General features: G+C 38.2%; 1 protein-coding gene across 1 annotated transcript in view; it reads left to right on the forward strand.

Moving 5' to 3' along the window:
• The first annotated feature begins 134 nt into the window (after nt 1-134).
• The window catches only part of LOC136818150 (uncharacterized), a 27,534-nt gene continuing 11,190 nt past the window's right edge, over nt 135-16,478 (forward strand). The window contains exons 1-2 of the mRNA XM_067074509.1: nt 135-221; nt 507-635. Coding sequence (XP_066930610.1) covers nt 560-635 — 76 coding nt within the window. The 5' untranslated portion in view covers nt 135-221; nt 507-559. The remainder of the gene's footprint in view (nt 222-506; nt 636-16,478) is intronic.

Here is a 16,478-nt window from a genome sequence, read left to right on the forward strand (position 1 = left end):
CTGAAACAGCCGGGTTCAACTTTTAGCTATCCGAGGCTAGATTGTAGATACTATGCCTTATAATCAAATATTGATGTTGTTATATCTTCCAGTAATTCCATATGCTATTATATCAGCTTTATATACCTATATCAGCGGGTAATGCAATTTTATAGATCTTAGATGTCGGAGTATACCAAAGCTGAACCCGACTATAAAGTAGCCTTTTAACCAAAACAAAAGTTGGAAAAGGATAATTACAAGGTCTCAAAAGAAGGTTGTCTACTGCTCATTCCGACATTTTAAATTTTCCAGGGGTTTTGTTGTTTGGAATTGATTAACTAACAGTTAGGTAGGGTCAGGGTTGCTAGTAACGGCTTGTCACTGTGCCGGGTGCATACTCGGCGCCTTGGGCCCCGCAGGGTTGCTAGTAACGGCTCGAATTTCAGTCAGGTTATAAGTCGATGTCGGAATGAGCAGTAGACAACCTTCTTTTGAGACCTTGTAATTATCCTCTCCCAACAAAGTTGAACATCAGCGGTTCGTCCCGAACGGTCGAAACTCGAACCTTCTGCCAATCATGGCAACAAAACTGACCTTAGTTCTTCAAAGACTGGGCAATGCGAGGCATTTTGCTAGGCAGCTTAATAAGCCAGGTATATGTTTTTCATTAGTGAAATTGTGTACTAAGTAAGAGCTATTTTGCAGTTAGTCACACTAGGGTCCCGCCAAAATGCGTATCAATGATTAATGCTGCGAAAGCGCTATATCGTTTACTTGACTCTCAAGCAAAAAAATGCGCCGCAAAACTTCTAAAGGGGTTCGTGAAAAAATAACCCGGCGCTTTTTAATGAAATTAACATTTTCAAAAACTTTGAGAAATTGCCTAAAATTTGAGCCATAGATGAAAAAATTTGAGCCAAGCCAACCTTGAAAACTAATTTGAAGATCAACTTCCCAAGAAAAAGATCTACGGGGGAGGCGGAACCCACCTAGATCCGCGCACCGCCGGATAGGCTATCTCCCGGAAATTTTGCCGGACCTCAGCAATGACCCATTTACATGTGCGGAATTGTTTTTACTTTAGCGTATAAACAAGGCCTTAAAAATCGAAGCGCTGTCTCGGGAATTGAATGACAAATTTTGGTTGGTTGATTTTGGCTGTTGCACGGTTTATTTTGTTTCCGACTTTCAAGTTTTAATTAATATTGTCTTGCAAACTTGATTCAGGTAACTCTCATCCTTGTTGTTGAAATGTATCCTGTAGATGACTGATGTTGTTTTTTCTGAAAGCTTAATTTCCTAGTGTGACTAACTGTTTTGTGTGTGTGTGTGGTGAGAGGGCCAGTCTGGAAATAGACCTTTTTTCAAAGAGGACGTCCTGTTGAATAATTATGTAGTCCAGCTATAAAAACAATGATAGAGCCATACTGTATCATGCATATTGTAATAATTATGCATGGTTTTATCATTGTTTTTCTGCTGGACTACATAATTATTCAACAAGGTGGCCTCTTTCAAAAAAGGTCTATTGCGGCTTGTGCGCCGGAGATATCCGGCGTAGATTTGAGGTTTGAGATCTGCTGCCCTCAACTTTTACCAGTTAAGTTGGCGCAGCTTTGGCGTAACATTTTCCTCCTTTCCAGACTGGGCTGGGGTGAGGGTGTTGTCAACTTTGGACAGAATCATGTCAGTTAGGCAGGAACATTTGGCGAGTTCCTGTACGCAGCCGCAATCAAAAAAATCATAACATCACTCATAAAAAAATGGCGTTCGTGTCTTTTCGCATTTTTTTTAGCTTAGACGATGTAGCAAACATACCGTGAGAGGTCCTAAAGCCGACAGCCCAGCCTAAAGCCGATGGGGTCTTTCAAAGATACAAACTAAAATAAAAACAAACCTTTCGCTGTGACGCAACGAAGATACCAAAGTGTCAACTAAACTGAGAGATTTGATACATTGAACCAATTGAACCAAATAACAATAATTGCTTCTTATAACAAAACATATTTTTTTTATTGCAATATGCACAACGTCATAAATGACAACAGTAGTAACAGCATCATAGAAAGTAACGAGATGTTTTGATTTTCCAAAGCACACAAAAATATAAAAGGGGTCTGTGTACGAGCGTGCTCATTTTGAAACGTTACGTAATCAAGCCTGGTTTCTATTACTTTACACTGGCACTTGGCTTGATTGCGGGGCTGGGACTTTGTGTAAGGATACATATAGACGACGTATATTACATTATATTATATATTACAGGATAAGAATACAAATAGATGACGTATATTACAATTATTATGTATTACATGACACCTTGCAAGTAAAGATAATATATGTCGTCAAAGAGTACACTTAAATGACGAGCTGTCCGATTGCGGGCCTTTCGTAAATAAACATCCGGACTTATAGGTGGTAAAGAGGGCGTTGATAGTTGCCGCCTCATTGATTCGATGTTTGTTATTCAAATTAGTGCTACCGCATCCGCCCTTTTTTCAACTTCGCGCCATTTTTACAATTTAGTCTGTTTGTTTCTTGATGGAAACCAGTCCAAGTTGTTTCGTATTCTTCCCGCACAAGTCACTTTTATTACAAAACTGTTATCGTTTTAAACATGAGCAACTGATCCAGAATAAAAGGTAATTATTTTTACAACTTGCACTTTTTAATTACTAATTGACATCTTGACATTACAGCTATCTTGTTAGATGTTTTGTTTCGAGAGTTCTAGCAATAGTTTATCGTTCAACTTGGAGAGGGAATGTTTGTAAACATAGAATTTTTTTTCATAACAGTTATTTGGGGGGTCGGAATTAGGCTGGGCTGTCGGCTTTAGGACCTCTCACGGTAGTAAGTATAAGCACAACTGTGCTTTTAATTGGCTGAGATTTTTTTTTGCGTCGGAAAAACTTTTTCAAACTTTCAGCGATGATTGACCAAACAGAGGACCCTGCCGACGCACCGGACTTAACGAACACCGGACACGCGAAAGTCCGGTGTAAAATAAGAATTTTTTTTACCACCGGACAATCTCTACACCGGACTTAAGGAATTTGGTTGTCCGGTGTCGGAAAAGGATATTTTTTCCACCGGACAATCAAAACACCGGACATGACCAGTCCGGTGCGTCCGGTGTTTCTTAATTTTTTGTTTCATAAATGTCCGGCGTCCAAAATTCCCTGTATGCAACACCGGAATGACACCGGACTTATTGCGTCCGGTGTAGCGAAAGGATACTTTTTGCCACCGGACAAATACACCGGACAGTCCGGTGCGTCGGCAGGGTCCTCCAAACAGTTACAATGAAAATTATCCAGCGCATTTTTTATCTTCTTACCTTCTTCATTTTCAATGAAGCACTCAAAGTTTACTGAGAAGGTAAGCACATACAGTATAGACCTAACTCTTAACACAAAAATTAAGGGAAACACATGTTTAGTCTTTGCCTATGCTGCACTCAAGCACTTAAGCCAAAGTTCCGCAAAGGCGGGACAAAAATCAGTTTTTTGAAGTTTGCAAAAAAACGCCACATAGAAGATCTTTCAAATTCAGTATGTGAATAGAGCAGTAAAAAATACAACTTTTCTATTTTTCCTTTTTTTTGCAAAAGTTCTATGAATGAAAATAAAGGGATAATGATAATTGAATACTATCCATTGATGACCCGCGGCACTATCGTAAAGCTAGAAGCGCTTCGCATACTCTTTGCTTCAGAAAATGATTGACAGATTGAAGTTGTTCACCCGCGCAGGAGTTCGCGGAGCGTTCTCGGCTCAATCCTCTGACCGCGCTAAAAATGGTAGACTGAGCTGTGATAGATCATTTCGATGGAAGTTGTTGGAATGTTTACAAGGCTCTTGACAGAAAATTGTTTGTTTTATTGTCAATGATGACAGTGCCAGGCCATTTTTCATGCCCTTTTGGCGTCCGGTTATCGGATGCTGCCCCTCCTGAAATCACTAAAATCTAGCTAAAAACAGCCTTTTTAATGGAAAACACTAGAAAACGTGTCTTTTTGGACCACCACCGGACGCTGCATTGACTTTTTCAAATAGTGTCTGAGTGCGGTTATTAATCTTGTTAGATCTGACAAATTGATGTTTGTAAGTGCACTTTATAGTTTTGATTCCCATGGAAGAATCATATTCTGGTTTTCATGTTATTAGATGCTGTTTTAGAGCTTTAGGTCTACACTGACATAAGATATTCTTATAATTAATGATATTCATTGAAACACGCTTCGTTGTGCGCTGCGGTGGAGTGCATGACGTAACTCGCGCGGCAATTAACTCGCCTTCTGTTGGAAGATCATATTGGGCGTTTTGGCGCAACCACCCGCAACTCTTTCCACCATTTTAGATGGCCTTAACAATAGATCCAAAAGGGCGCCATAATCTTGGAAGATAATTTGTTTTGGTCTCCGGCTTTGGGAAGTAGCAATGTTTTTGGTTGTTTTCGATGGAAAATGGTAAAAAACTTAAGTTACAAGTGTCATTTAGTTTTTGCTCGCTTATAGAATGGCAGGATCCTGGATGGTTTCCCTAACTGCATGTGTGTTTTGTTTTCAATATAACTAAGCTCTAATTAATATTCTTTAACACCAGTGTGGCAGCTGCTAATTAGGCTAAGCTAGACTTACCTCTTTTATCTTTCTTATTCCAACAAAAGACCTTTTATTTCGCCTTTCCATCCGCCATGCATACAGGCCGCCACGTGCGTTTGCGTAGGGTAAAATGGCGAAATGCAAAAATCGATTTTGGCAAATTTTTTTGAAAAATGACCCTACAAGATTGGACTATATCTTTTTATTCCATGAAGAGATTACTTTCAAATAAAAAATATATTGACAATGAATGGGTAAGCTTTCTACAGCCTAGACTAATGTTAATTTTTCTTTCAAAAAAAAAGACTATAATTTGTTTACCTTTATTCCTGCAGCTTCCCAACATCCAAGCTCTCAAACATCACAAGCCGAATGAAATTACTTTCGATTTCCCGTAGAAATTATGCGATGAAAAATCCGGGGGTCGAAGAATGAAGACTTTTTATTTCCGAACAAGTTATCTTTGCTTATAACGAAATATTACTTTTCAATATATTTGCTAAATATAATGTTTGATTACAAAAATACTTTACACTGTATTTAAAGTTTGAAAAGTCGATTCTACTATTCTACCTAACTCTTTGTTTTCATGTCTAACCCCCGTCTCAAAAGAAGTCCCAGAATCCCAAGATTTTTGCAGTCGGGCGTTCAAAACAAAGGCGTTTTTATTTTTCCGCCCACTTACGAATTTTTCTTTATAATAGGCATGCAAAATATCAAATTTAAGAATAATAGTATAAAACCTTATTTTCTACCGCATAGTATTTCTTCTAAAACGAAAAAAACAAAATACACTAGAAAAATAAAGAATTTACGAGTGTTATCAAGCCACCCAAAATGAACTTTCATTCGTCCGCGTCATCGAATTGTTGTATACGTCACGATCTATTGTCAACCATTGTCCAATCCCGTAAGCGATTGAAGTGCCGTCAGTAATAATCTGAGAAGAGAACAATAACATAATGACATCACACAAATTAATTACGCTGGGAAAGTCCGCGAGGACAACATGCGGTCTTAACATTTTTTCCTCGCAAGTTTGGGGGAAAAACGAAAGTACTCTATATTTTACGTATGGGGAAGTGTAAGAAAGATTTACAAAATAGAAAAGTTTCGTTTCGGGGTAAAGAATCAGTATTGTGAATTTAAGCGAGTTTCTATTTTGCAATTTTTCTACAGATCCAAATAACGATTTTTTCTATTGTTCTTGCTCGATTGCCTCTAATGATAAGTTCCGTAGTTATGAGGTTATCGAGACAAAATGTGACAAATTTGCGCGGAAACGAAATTTAACATTAGTCTAGGCTGTTCTAGAAATCCAAACATAAATTGCATAGCTTTTAGGCGGCCATCAAAAAATTGTTCTATTCGCGTAACCTGCCCTCATCATATTTTGCGCTGATTTTCCGGTGCGGAGAAGCGGAAAAAAATCCAGGAAAAGCAATTTGTTCTTTTAAAGTATAGCTTTTTTCTTAATCGCTCTGACGGCCATAGAAAAATTGTTTTTTTCGCATCACCACCCAACCCCGAATTACTTGCGTAATTAAAAAAAAAACGGGAATTTATCTGCCCGCCCGCTCGCTCGCCCGCCCGCCCGCCCGCCTGCCTGCATACATTTTTAACACGCGGAATTGAAGCGAGCAAAGATTACCACGCAGGCTGGTAGCGGACAAAGGTTATTTGAAGATATATTCAGTTATAATCCAAGGTAGAAGAAACTAAACATAGAAAGGGGGTATTTTTTAGTGCTCTATACGACATACAAAAATTACGGGAAACACATATTTGGACTTTGTACCCTATGCTGCACGCCAGCACTTAAGCTGAAGTCCCGGAAAAGCGGGATAAAAATCAGTTTTTTGCAGTTTGCAAAAGAACACCACATAGAAGATCTTTCAAATTCAGTATGTGAATAGAGCAGTAAAAAAAATAACTTTTCTATTTTTCCTTTTTTTTGCAAAAGTTCTAGAAAATAAAATAAAAGGATAATGATAATTGAATACTATCCACTGATGATCCGAGGCGCTATCGCAAAGCTAGAATCGCTTTGCGTACTCTTCGCTTGAGAAAATGATCGACAGATTAGATTTTCATCCGCGCGGGAGTTTGTGGGCGTTCTGCGTTCTCGGCTCAATCCTCGGACCGTGTTAAAAAAGGTAGACTCAGTTGTGACAGATCATTTCGATGGAAGTTGTTGGAATGTTTAGAAGACTCTTGACAGAAAATCTTTTGTTTTATTGTCAATGATGACAGTGCCGTTATTAATTTTGTTAGATCTGATATATATTGATGTTTGTAAGTGCACTTTATAGTTTTGATTCCCATTGAAGAATCATATTCTGGGTTTCATGTTATTAGATGCTGTTTTAGAGCTTTAGAGCTACACTGTACGAAGATTGGTATTTTTCCTTTGCTTGAAATCGAAAGCGAAACCAAAATAATTTAGCTCGCACTGCCGTTTGCGTAATATCGATAAAGTGAAAGGAGATCCTGACTGCTTGGTGCGAAAGAGAAATCGTGTATTTTTTAATACGCCGTTCATCAACTCAAATCAAATGACTTAGGAGGTTGGGTGAAATGGTAGCCGAATTGCCGTCCCATGTTTTGTCAGATAGTCCCAAGTTAGAGCAGTTGACGGTAACTCTTCCAGACGGTACTAATTGATAAATTTGATTATCAAAGTAATCGATAATGATCGAAGTAATCGAACAACCACTTATGGATTAACAATCGAATCTTGAGTACCAAAATTTCAAAAAATTTGTGAGTATTTGATCACTTTCTTAACAACCCTTCGAAGACTCGAAGACTTCGATACTTTGATTGTACTTTCAATAACTTCGATAACCAATTGATTACTTCGATAAGCAATTACTATGATATATCTTAAGAAAAAACAAAAAAACTGACCTAAAACCAAAGCATAAAAAGAAGCCCCGTCAAAAATTGACCCTCTTATTGTCCAGCCATTTTCCCCGCCTCTTTTTGTGCCTTTTGTGCCATCGCGCATTCTGATTGGTCGAAGAAAACGAAAGTAATTTTTGCGTGCGAATTGTGTGTTTTAATTGTCAAAGTAAACTTGGTTTCAGATTATTTTGACGCGCTGCTACTGGAAACATATTTGATAAAATCGAAGGCTGGAAAGTACTCAATACAATCGAAGGTATTCAATATGATCGAAAGTAAGCGAAAAGTAATCGAAATGATGGAACAAATCGAAAATGGTCGAAGAAAATGCCATAATCTGGAGTCGAGTGAGTATTCGATCCAATAAAATCGATAGGTGGTCACTGACAACCTTCGATTATTATCGATCATTATTGATTACTTCAATCACAATCGAACGTTTGATTAGTACCATCTGGACTTTTGCATCATCAGTGGAGGCTAACATGCATAGCCCTCAAATGAATAACCTGGCTGCAAATCATAAAAGTGATTTTTTATGCGTTGGAAATTCCAGTTTTTTTTGCAGTTTTTAATTCAGGCGACCATCAATGATATGTTCTGTTTGCATCGCCCGACCGACTCACCTTCAAAACATAAATCCCGAGTCGTCCCAGTCGCAATAATGTCAGAAAACTTTTGAAATCGAAAGCCAAAATATTTAGCACCGCACTGCCGCATACGTAATATCGATAAATTGAAAGGAAGTCCTGACTGATAATTGAATTTTATGCAAAAATTATGGTGGTTGAACTGCCGTGGCAAGATTACATTGTCATTGAAAAATATGCAAAACCTATGCAAAAAGATATCATTAAGGGATCTTCTCAAAAATAAATTCGCTTAAATAATCGAATTTAGGCGAAAAATTTAGTCTCCTCAGTTCGATTATTTAGTCACCTCGGTTCGACTATTAATTTTAATCCTATTATTCGATTAATTAATCCTTTTGATTCGATTATTCAACCGCCGGAAGGTATTCCAAAATATAATCAAATTTTTTCCAAAACATAGTCGAATATCGGTTATTTATTCTTACGTAGACCAAAAATAGCGAAAACAAGCCTTTGTCTACTGTAGATTTGAAAGACAAAAGAACAAATATTTAAAAAAAGCTGTAGTCAAATCAACTAATGTCTGCATAATTCTTCTTACCTTTAAGGATTTTTGATCAACCAAGGGGCATCATAAATTATGAAATGATAGAATAATCCTTTTGTGAATCACATTATCGCATCATCTTAAAGTTTCTTAGTTTGAGTAACAATTCCACGATCTCTCCACGATAAAGTACTTCTATCGCACATCTTTTTAATTTAATTTCCACTCACTTTCCTCTGTTATCAACCTCTCAACACAGTTGCTTTTTGGACCTACCTCCGGGTGCCCCGGTGGAGGTCCTATGAATTAACCTCTGTCTGTTCGTTCGTTCGTTCGTTCGTCTGTTACCAGCTTTTCTCGAGATTGGCTCATTAGTTTTTTCTGATTTTTTGCACAAAGATGCAAAATGGCAATGGCCAAAATGTGACGGAGCCCGATTTTCGAAAAAAAATCATTTCCGGCCGAAAATGCCGGAAATATGCCGGAAAAACCGTTTTTTTGGCATTTTCTCAAGATTTCATCATTAGTTTTTTCTGATTTTTTGCACAAAGATGCGTATTAGCAATGCCCAAAACTTGGCCGAGTCCGATTTTTGAGAAAAAAATTTTTCCAGCCGGGAATGCCGGAAATATGCCGGAAATCACTGTTTTTCTGGATTTTCATTGGACTTTTTCCATATAATTGGTTGTTTTTTTCATTCAAAAACATTATTTATAGCAATGCCCACCATCAAGCATGTTTCAATTTTCAATAAAATAGATTTTTGAAGCCGGAACTTTCTAAAAATCGCCGGAACAGCCGATTTTCGCCGGAAAAACAGTATTTCTTGAATTTCTTGAGCTGTACTTTATATTCTTTCATGAAATTTTGCACAATGATGCAAAATATCAATACCTAAATTGTGACGGAGCCCGATTTTCGAAAAACATCTTTTTCCGGCCGAAATGCCGGAAAAACTGGTTTTTTGGCATTTTCTCGAGATTTTATCATTAGTTTTTTCTGATTTTTTGCTCAAAGATGCGTATTAACAATGCCCAAAACATGGCCTAGTCCGATTTTTGAGAAAAATTTTTTTCCGGCCGGAAATGCTGGAAATATGCCGGAAATCGCTGTTTTTCTGGATTTTTATTGGACTTTTTCCATATAATTGGTTGTTTTTTTCATTCAAAAACATTATTAATAGCAATGCCCACCATCAAGCATGTTTCAATTTTCAATAAAATAGATTTTTGAAGCCGGAACTTTCTAAAAATCGCCGGAACAGCCGATTTTCGCCGGAAAAACGGTATTTCTTGAATTTCTTGAGCTGTACTTTATATTCTTTCATGAAATTTTGCACAATGATGCAAAATGTCAATACCTAAATTGTGACGGAGCCCGATTTTCGAAAAACATCTTTTTCCGGCCGAAATGCCGGAAAAAACTGGTTTTTTGGCATTTTCTCGAGATTTTATCATTAGTTTTTTCTGATTTTTTGCTCAAAGATGCGTATTAACAATGCCCAAAACATGGCCTAGTCCGATTTTTGAGAAAAAAATTTTTCCGGCTGGAAATGCCGGAAATATGCCGGAAATCGCCGTTTTTCTGGATTTTCATTGGACTTTTTCCATATAACTGGTTGTTTTTTTCATTCAAAAACATCGTTGTGTTCATGTTCAAATCAAAAAGGGCAAAACAAAAAAAAGATAAAAGGATAAAAGGGAGAGCGCCCACAAGAATACGTCATTACGTCATATAAAAGCAGGAAGAAAACATTCTTTGCTCTATCTCTATTGTTCTGTTCGCAAACGTCAATCATGGCGTTTTGATTGGTCAATGCAACATTTTTTTCTTACAAGTTACATTCTGCTCTATTGTTCTGTTTGCAAAAATGGACTCAAATTTTACATCCGGGTTTTTTTTTAAATGGCTAGATAAGAGATTGAATGTTTTGTTTGGAAAAGTTTGAATTGTTAAATATTCTAAAAGATTAACTCTTCCTTGGATTTCTTATACACAAAGACATCCTTCACGATTTACACCGTCATTATCATAGAACTTTTCTCTCAAGTCAAACATTGTTTTTACCAAAACAAAATTGGATAATCAAAATAAAGAACGACCTAAGAAGCCATCAAATGTTGTAAAGTAAAATAAAATAAAGTGATTGCTTCCCCAGTAGAAGAGAGGGAAAGCTTCCAAAAGGGCATCTTACAGGCTTTGCTTTCTTATAAGCTCCTGATCTGTGACGTTTCGAATGTGATGCAACTTTTAGAATGGTACAATGTTTTTCAAAGAAAGAGAGAGAGAAAAAGTGAAAATCAAGTGAAAAGAAAGAGAACACACTCAGAAGGAGTGTATTTCATCACTATTTTTGGTAAAAGTTCACGTGATAACACGAAAGAAAGCACGCAGAGGGAGCTCAATGTAAACAAACATTTCGTAAAAGTCTGCACTCTGCTTCGTTCGTTGTGGGTCATTGTGGGCTTGGCTGAACCTCAAGATATTTGGTCTCTCTAGACATTTTTCTTGCTTTCCAATTCTGTATTATGATTTGAAAAGAAATGTAAGAGAGTAAACTATTTCGCTATTCAGTCTCTCTAGACATTTTTCTTGCTTTCCAATTCTGTATTATGATTTGAAAAGAAATGTAAGAGAGTAAACTATTTCGCTATTCAAAAATACTTGATAAACAAATTCAGAATCTGTAAGTAGTTAAAAGAACAATTTTCAAGATAACCCTGTCTCACCACGAACGATCCTTTTGTTAATATTCCTGTCTTGTAGAGAATGAGTGTTGTGAGGTTGTTCAATGATTTGATATAAGTTTCTTCTGTTAAAAAACCATTTCAAAATGTGGCGTGAGCTACCCTCACAACCTTCTCTGATTAAATGAAAATTTCCACAGCTTTTATAGCATATCAACATGTCAAAATATCTAACAATGTCATTAGGGAATACAATCATACAAAAGAAATAGGAGGGATTTCTAGATAAGCTAGAAATCCCTAATGACTAGATAAATTACAAACAAATTCTTGTAAGTCATTTGGGAATTAATACGTGTATCAAATAAACTATTCATTTTAAATGTAAACAAAATTCCGCATGTCATTTGGGAAAATGACGTCAGTTCAGCAGCAATTAAACACAAAGAAAAGCTCCTTTGGTGGAGCGTGCGTCGAAGTCAGTAATAACACAAGATGTTTTACAATATACCCCTCCCCTTAACGAACGTTGGGAAGTTCAAGTCTGTAAATCTTCGAAGCGGGTCGTAGGTATGTACCAGCATTCGTCTTTACATACGCCATTCGAATTCGATTGTCTCGTCCGGGTATTGTTTCCACAATAATACCAAGTGGCCATTGTCCTCTTGGTGCATCCATGTGCAGGAGGACCATATCACCAACTTGCAGGTTTCTCCTTTCTTCGACCCATTTGCCTCTTGTTGTCAGTGTTGGGAGATATTCAGATCTCCATCTATTCCAGAAGTGTTCTAAGCACATCTGAATGTGCTTCCATCGTTTGCGATAGCATTTTGTTATGTCCAAATCTTTGTCTGTATTGAGTAGGACTTCTGCGTTGTTGAATCCTTTTAGCAGGTGGTTCGGTGTTAGTGCCTCTAAGTCTTTAGGATCTTCACTGATTGGAGTTAGTGGACGACTGTTCACGATATTTTCCACTTCAGTTATGAATGTCATAAGTTGAAATTCGGTTAATATTAGATTTTTCAAGGTGAATTTCATGCTTGTTTTGACGGTTCGAACTAGTCGTTCCCAGGCTCCACCCATGTGTGGCGCCGATGGAGGGTTGAATTGCCATTCAATCTCCCTGAGTGAACAAAATTCCCCAATCTTGTGCTGGTTCAATTTTCTTAGTTCTTCTTTGAGCTCGTTTACCGCACCTTTAAAGTTTGAGCCACAATCCGAGAGCAGCTTCCTTGGTTTCTGTCTGCGACTGATGAAGCGTTGGAGTGCGTTTAAAAAATCGTCAGTTTCCATACTTTCTACAACTTCAAGATGGACGCATCGGACCGTCATGCATGTAAATAGTGAAACCCAGCGCTTCAGACGTTTGCGACCTTGTTTAACGAGGATTGGTCCAAAGAAATCCACACCAGTGTTGGTGAATGGTGGTTGGTTGAGTTGCATTCTGCTGTTAGGTAAGTCAGCCATCATTGGAATCTCAGGTTTGTTTTTAAATCTTTGACATTCCACGCATGCTTTGATGACTGTTTTGATTACTTGCCTTCCACATAATATCCAATATTTCTGTCTAACTTCGGATAAGGTTTGATTTACACCACTGTGACCATTCTCTTTGTGATATTTCTCAGCAATAAGTGACGCAACATGTCCTTTGGGGATAACAATTTGATGTTTTGCTTCAAATGAGACAGGGGCATTCTTAAGTCTACCGCCGATTCTCAAGATGCCATTTTTGTCCAGGAATGGTTTGAATTGATAGAGTTTGCTCTCCTTTTCAACTTCCTGTTTCTTTGTAAGGTCATCGATTTCTTCATCGAATTCTGATAGCTGAACATCCTTGATGACGATAATTGTTGCAGCTTTGATTTCTTCTGGTGTTAGGTAAGGTTTTCCTTTGTCACGTTTCTTCTTGGAATTCTCACGTTTCCTTTTAGCTTCTGCTCGAAGGTTACGGGTATAACGAAGAACCCAAGCCATGTAACGTACAATCTTGTTAAAGTTTGAGTAATCTGTGTAAGGTAACCAGGTTGAATTGTCCTGTCTAATCATTGAAATGAAGGTTTTTCTGATTTCGGTATCACCAGGGTCGATTTCTTCAATTTTCTTGTCCTTCCAAGTTGATTCGTCTGCCATTAAGAATGATGGTCCTTTGAGCCAACTTCGTTTTTTGTTTCCATGAAGTAGTTCTTCTACGCTGAAGACTCCTCTTGTGGTAATGTCACCAGGATTTTCTTCACCATTAACGTGATGCCATTGTGTAGGTTGTGTCACTTCTCGAATTTCTGAGACTCTGTTTGCTACGAAGGTCTTGAAACGATTCCTTTCATTTGTTATGTATTGGAGGGTCAGTGTCGAGTCACTCCAAAAATGACTGTCCTCGATTGGCAAGTCAATTTCTTTGATGATTAATCTGTATAATCGTACTGCAATTGTTGCTGCACTTAATTCCAATCTTGGTAGAGGAACTTGTTTTGTTGGTGCAACTCTTCCTTTGGCTGATACAAAGCTAACGTTGATCGGTTCTGTGGTTGTTCTGAGATAAGCAACTGCACCATAGGCGTTTTCTGATGCATCGCCAAAGATATGTAGTTGAATCTTGGATGATATTGGAATGTTGTAGCATCTCTCCAACTTGAACATGTCGATAGTGGATAGGCCAGATTGCCATTTGTTCCACTTTCTTTGAATTTCGTAGTTGACTGGTTCATCCCAATTTGTGCCATCTTTCCATACATCTTGTAGTATCATCTTTGCAGTAGTGGTGAAAGGTGAAAGAAACCCCAGTGGGTCATACAGTGAGCTAACAACGCTAAGGATTCCCCTCTTGGTTGAAGAAGCGTTCACAATGTTTGGCAGGAATGTTAGCACATCTTCTTTGGTATTCCAAGTGATGCCAAGTGCTTTAGTAGAATGATTTTGTCCATCTTCCATCTGAATGTTTACTGAAGGTGATATCAATTCTTCTGGTACATTCTTGAGTAGTTCTGGGTCGTTGCTAACGAATTTGGTTAAGCGATTTCCGCCCAGCTTTGTGATGTCGATAACTTCTTTGATAAGTTGTTGACCAGTTTCGATGTTTTCTGTAGATTTTAATAGGTCATCCACATAGAACGATCGTAAGATTGTTTCAATGGTGCTTGGGTCGAAGTCTCCTAAGTGATCCCTTGCACATCTTTTTAGAGCATAATTGGCACACGTTGGTGAGCATGTTGCACCCATGATATGAACCAACATTTGGTAGGTGTCTGGTTGATCAGGTGAGTCAATATCTTCTTTCCAAAGGAACCTCAATGATTGTGTGTCCTCTTGGTTGACTTTCACTTGATTGAACATTCCTTCAATGTCTGCGGAAAATGCAAAGTGGTGTGTTCTGAATCTCATCAGTACTCCAAGCATATTGTTAAGCAGGTCTGGTCCAGTGTATAGAGCATCGTTTAAGCTTGTTCCTTGAAACTTTGCAGCTGCATCAAACACAAGACGAATTTTGCCTGGTTTGTTTGGGTTGAAGACGCCATAATGCGGCAGATACCATGTTCTTGGGTGTTCGGTAGCTGCCTCTTCTGACGTCATCTTTCTCGCATAACCAATCTCAAGATATTTGGTCATACTTTGGTCGTAAAGCTTTCGAAGGTTTGGTTCTCTTCTCAGCTTGTTTTGAAGTTGGTGGAATCTTTTCTCGGCCACAGTACGGTTGTTTGAAAGTGTTACATCTTTCTTCCAAAGCATTGGTACTTGATACTTTCCATCAGCGAGAACAGTTTCCGATTCCAGCTTTTCGTGACACCGTTTATCCTCTATCGATAGGGCTTCGTCACGGTCTGATGGGTTTGTAATAAAGTCTTGATCCCATATTCTTTGTACACAGTGATGGAGATCAGCTTCTGGTTCGATAACAATTCTGTTCATTGATACCGTCTCTGGTTGTCCACTGGCACCGAAGAGGGTCCATCCAAAGATTGTTTTGATAGCCAGTGGTTCGGAATTTTCTCCTTCCTTGACTTCCAAGGGTATGTGGACGGATGGAACGTTTGCTCCTATGAGAATTCCAATTTCTTCATAAAGAGCATTGTGTAGTTTTATGCCTTTCTCCTCCTTCATCTTTTTCATCATTGTTGAAGGATATTGCTGCTTTGGCATGTGGAAGCTTGATTTTGGCACAATATAGCAGTGGTCAATGTTGACACCGATTCCATCGTCTCTGTTTTCGACACGCATTGACGTTTCTTTGACTTTAGTTTTTGTCCCAATGTCATTGATTGTTGTTATGGTGATCTTCTTGTCCTTTTTCTTCAGTTTGAGTTTCTTGGCAACGTCATCTCTGACCAAAGTGCTTTGACTACCTGTGTCCAAAAGTGCGTAGGTAGTGATAGATGAAGAATCCAGTCCTTGAAGCTTTACTGGAACGACCGATAGATACACTGTACCAGATGGTTCAACAACTTGAGTGTTTCCTGAGAATGATTCTTTTACATGTTCAGTGAAGTATTCATGTAGCGTGGTATGATGACGTTCATCGCAACCAGCGTTAAAACAATTGTTCTTTGATTTGCATTTTGAAGTAAAGTGATCCTTCTTCAAGCAGTTGTAGCAAAGATTCAACTTCTTTGCCATTTCAAAGCGTTCTGGTTGATCCAGTGATACGTATTTTGGACATTTGTGAATTTGATGCTCATCCTTGCATAAGTAGCATTTGTTGCTTGACTTGTTGTCTTTGGATTTTGTTTTTGTTCCTTGTTGCCCTGTTCCTTTTCCATCTCCAATTTTGCCAGACCAATTTGATCGATGGCCATTGTCATTTGATTGATTTTGCTTCCCTTGTCCTTGTCCATTTCTTGAATCTCTTGATCTTTATGGTCCCTGTGATCCTTTCTATCGTCATTCTTTCTTGGTAGATAAGAGTCTTTGGATGCAAGAATCCTTTCTTGAAGCCAGGCTTCCAAGTGGGTGAGATTTGGTTCACAGGATCTTCTCAGGGTAAGACAATAATCAGCCCATTTATGTAGCAGGTACTGCGGAAGTTTGGTGCAGGCTTGTCGGAGTATGTCTGTGCTGTATAGGTCGGAAACATAGTTTAGTTTTCGTAGCGTCACCAAGCAATCACTTAGTGTGTAGTAGAACTCGGTGAGCGAAGTTTGATCTCTGTTGCCAATTGGTTT

Source organism: Clytia hemisphaerica, unplaced genomic scaffold, assembly GCF_902728285.1.
Source record: "Clytia hemisphaerica strain Z4C2 unplaced genomic scaffold, Clytia hemisphaerica genome assembly, whole genome shotgun sequence".
Classification (NCBI taxonomy): Eukaryota; Metazoa; Cnidaria; class Hydrozoa; order Leptothecata; family Clytiidae; genus Clytia; species Clytia hemisphaerica.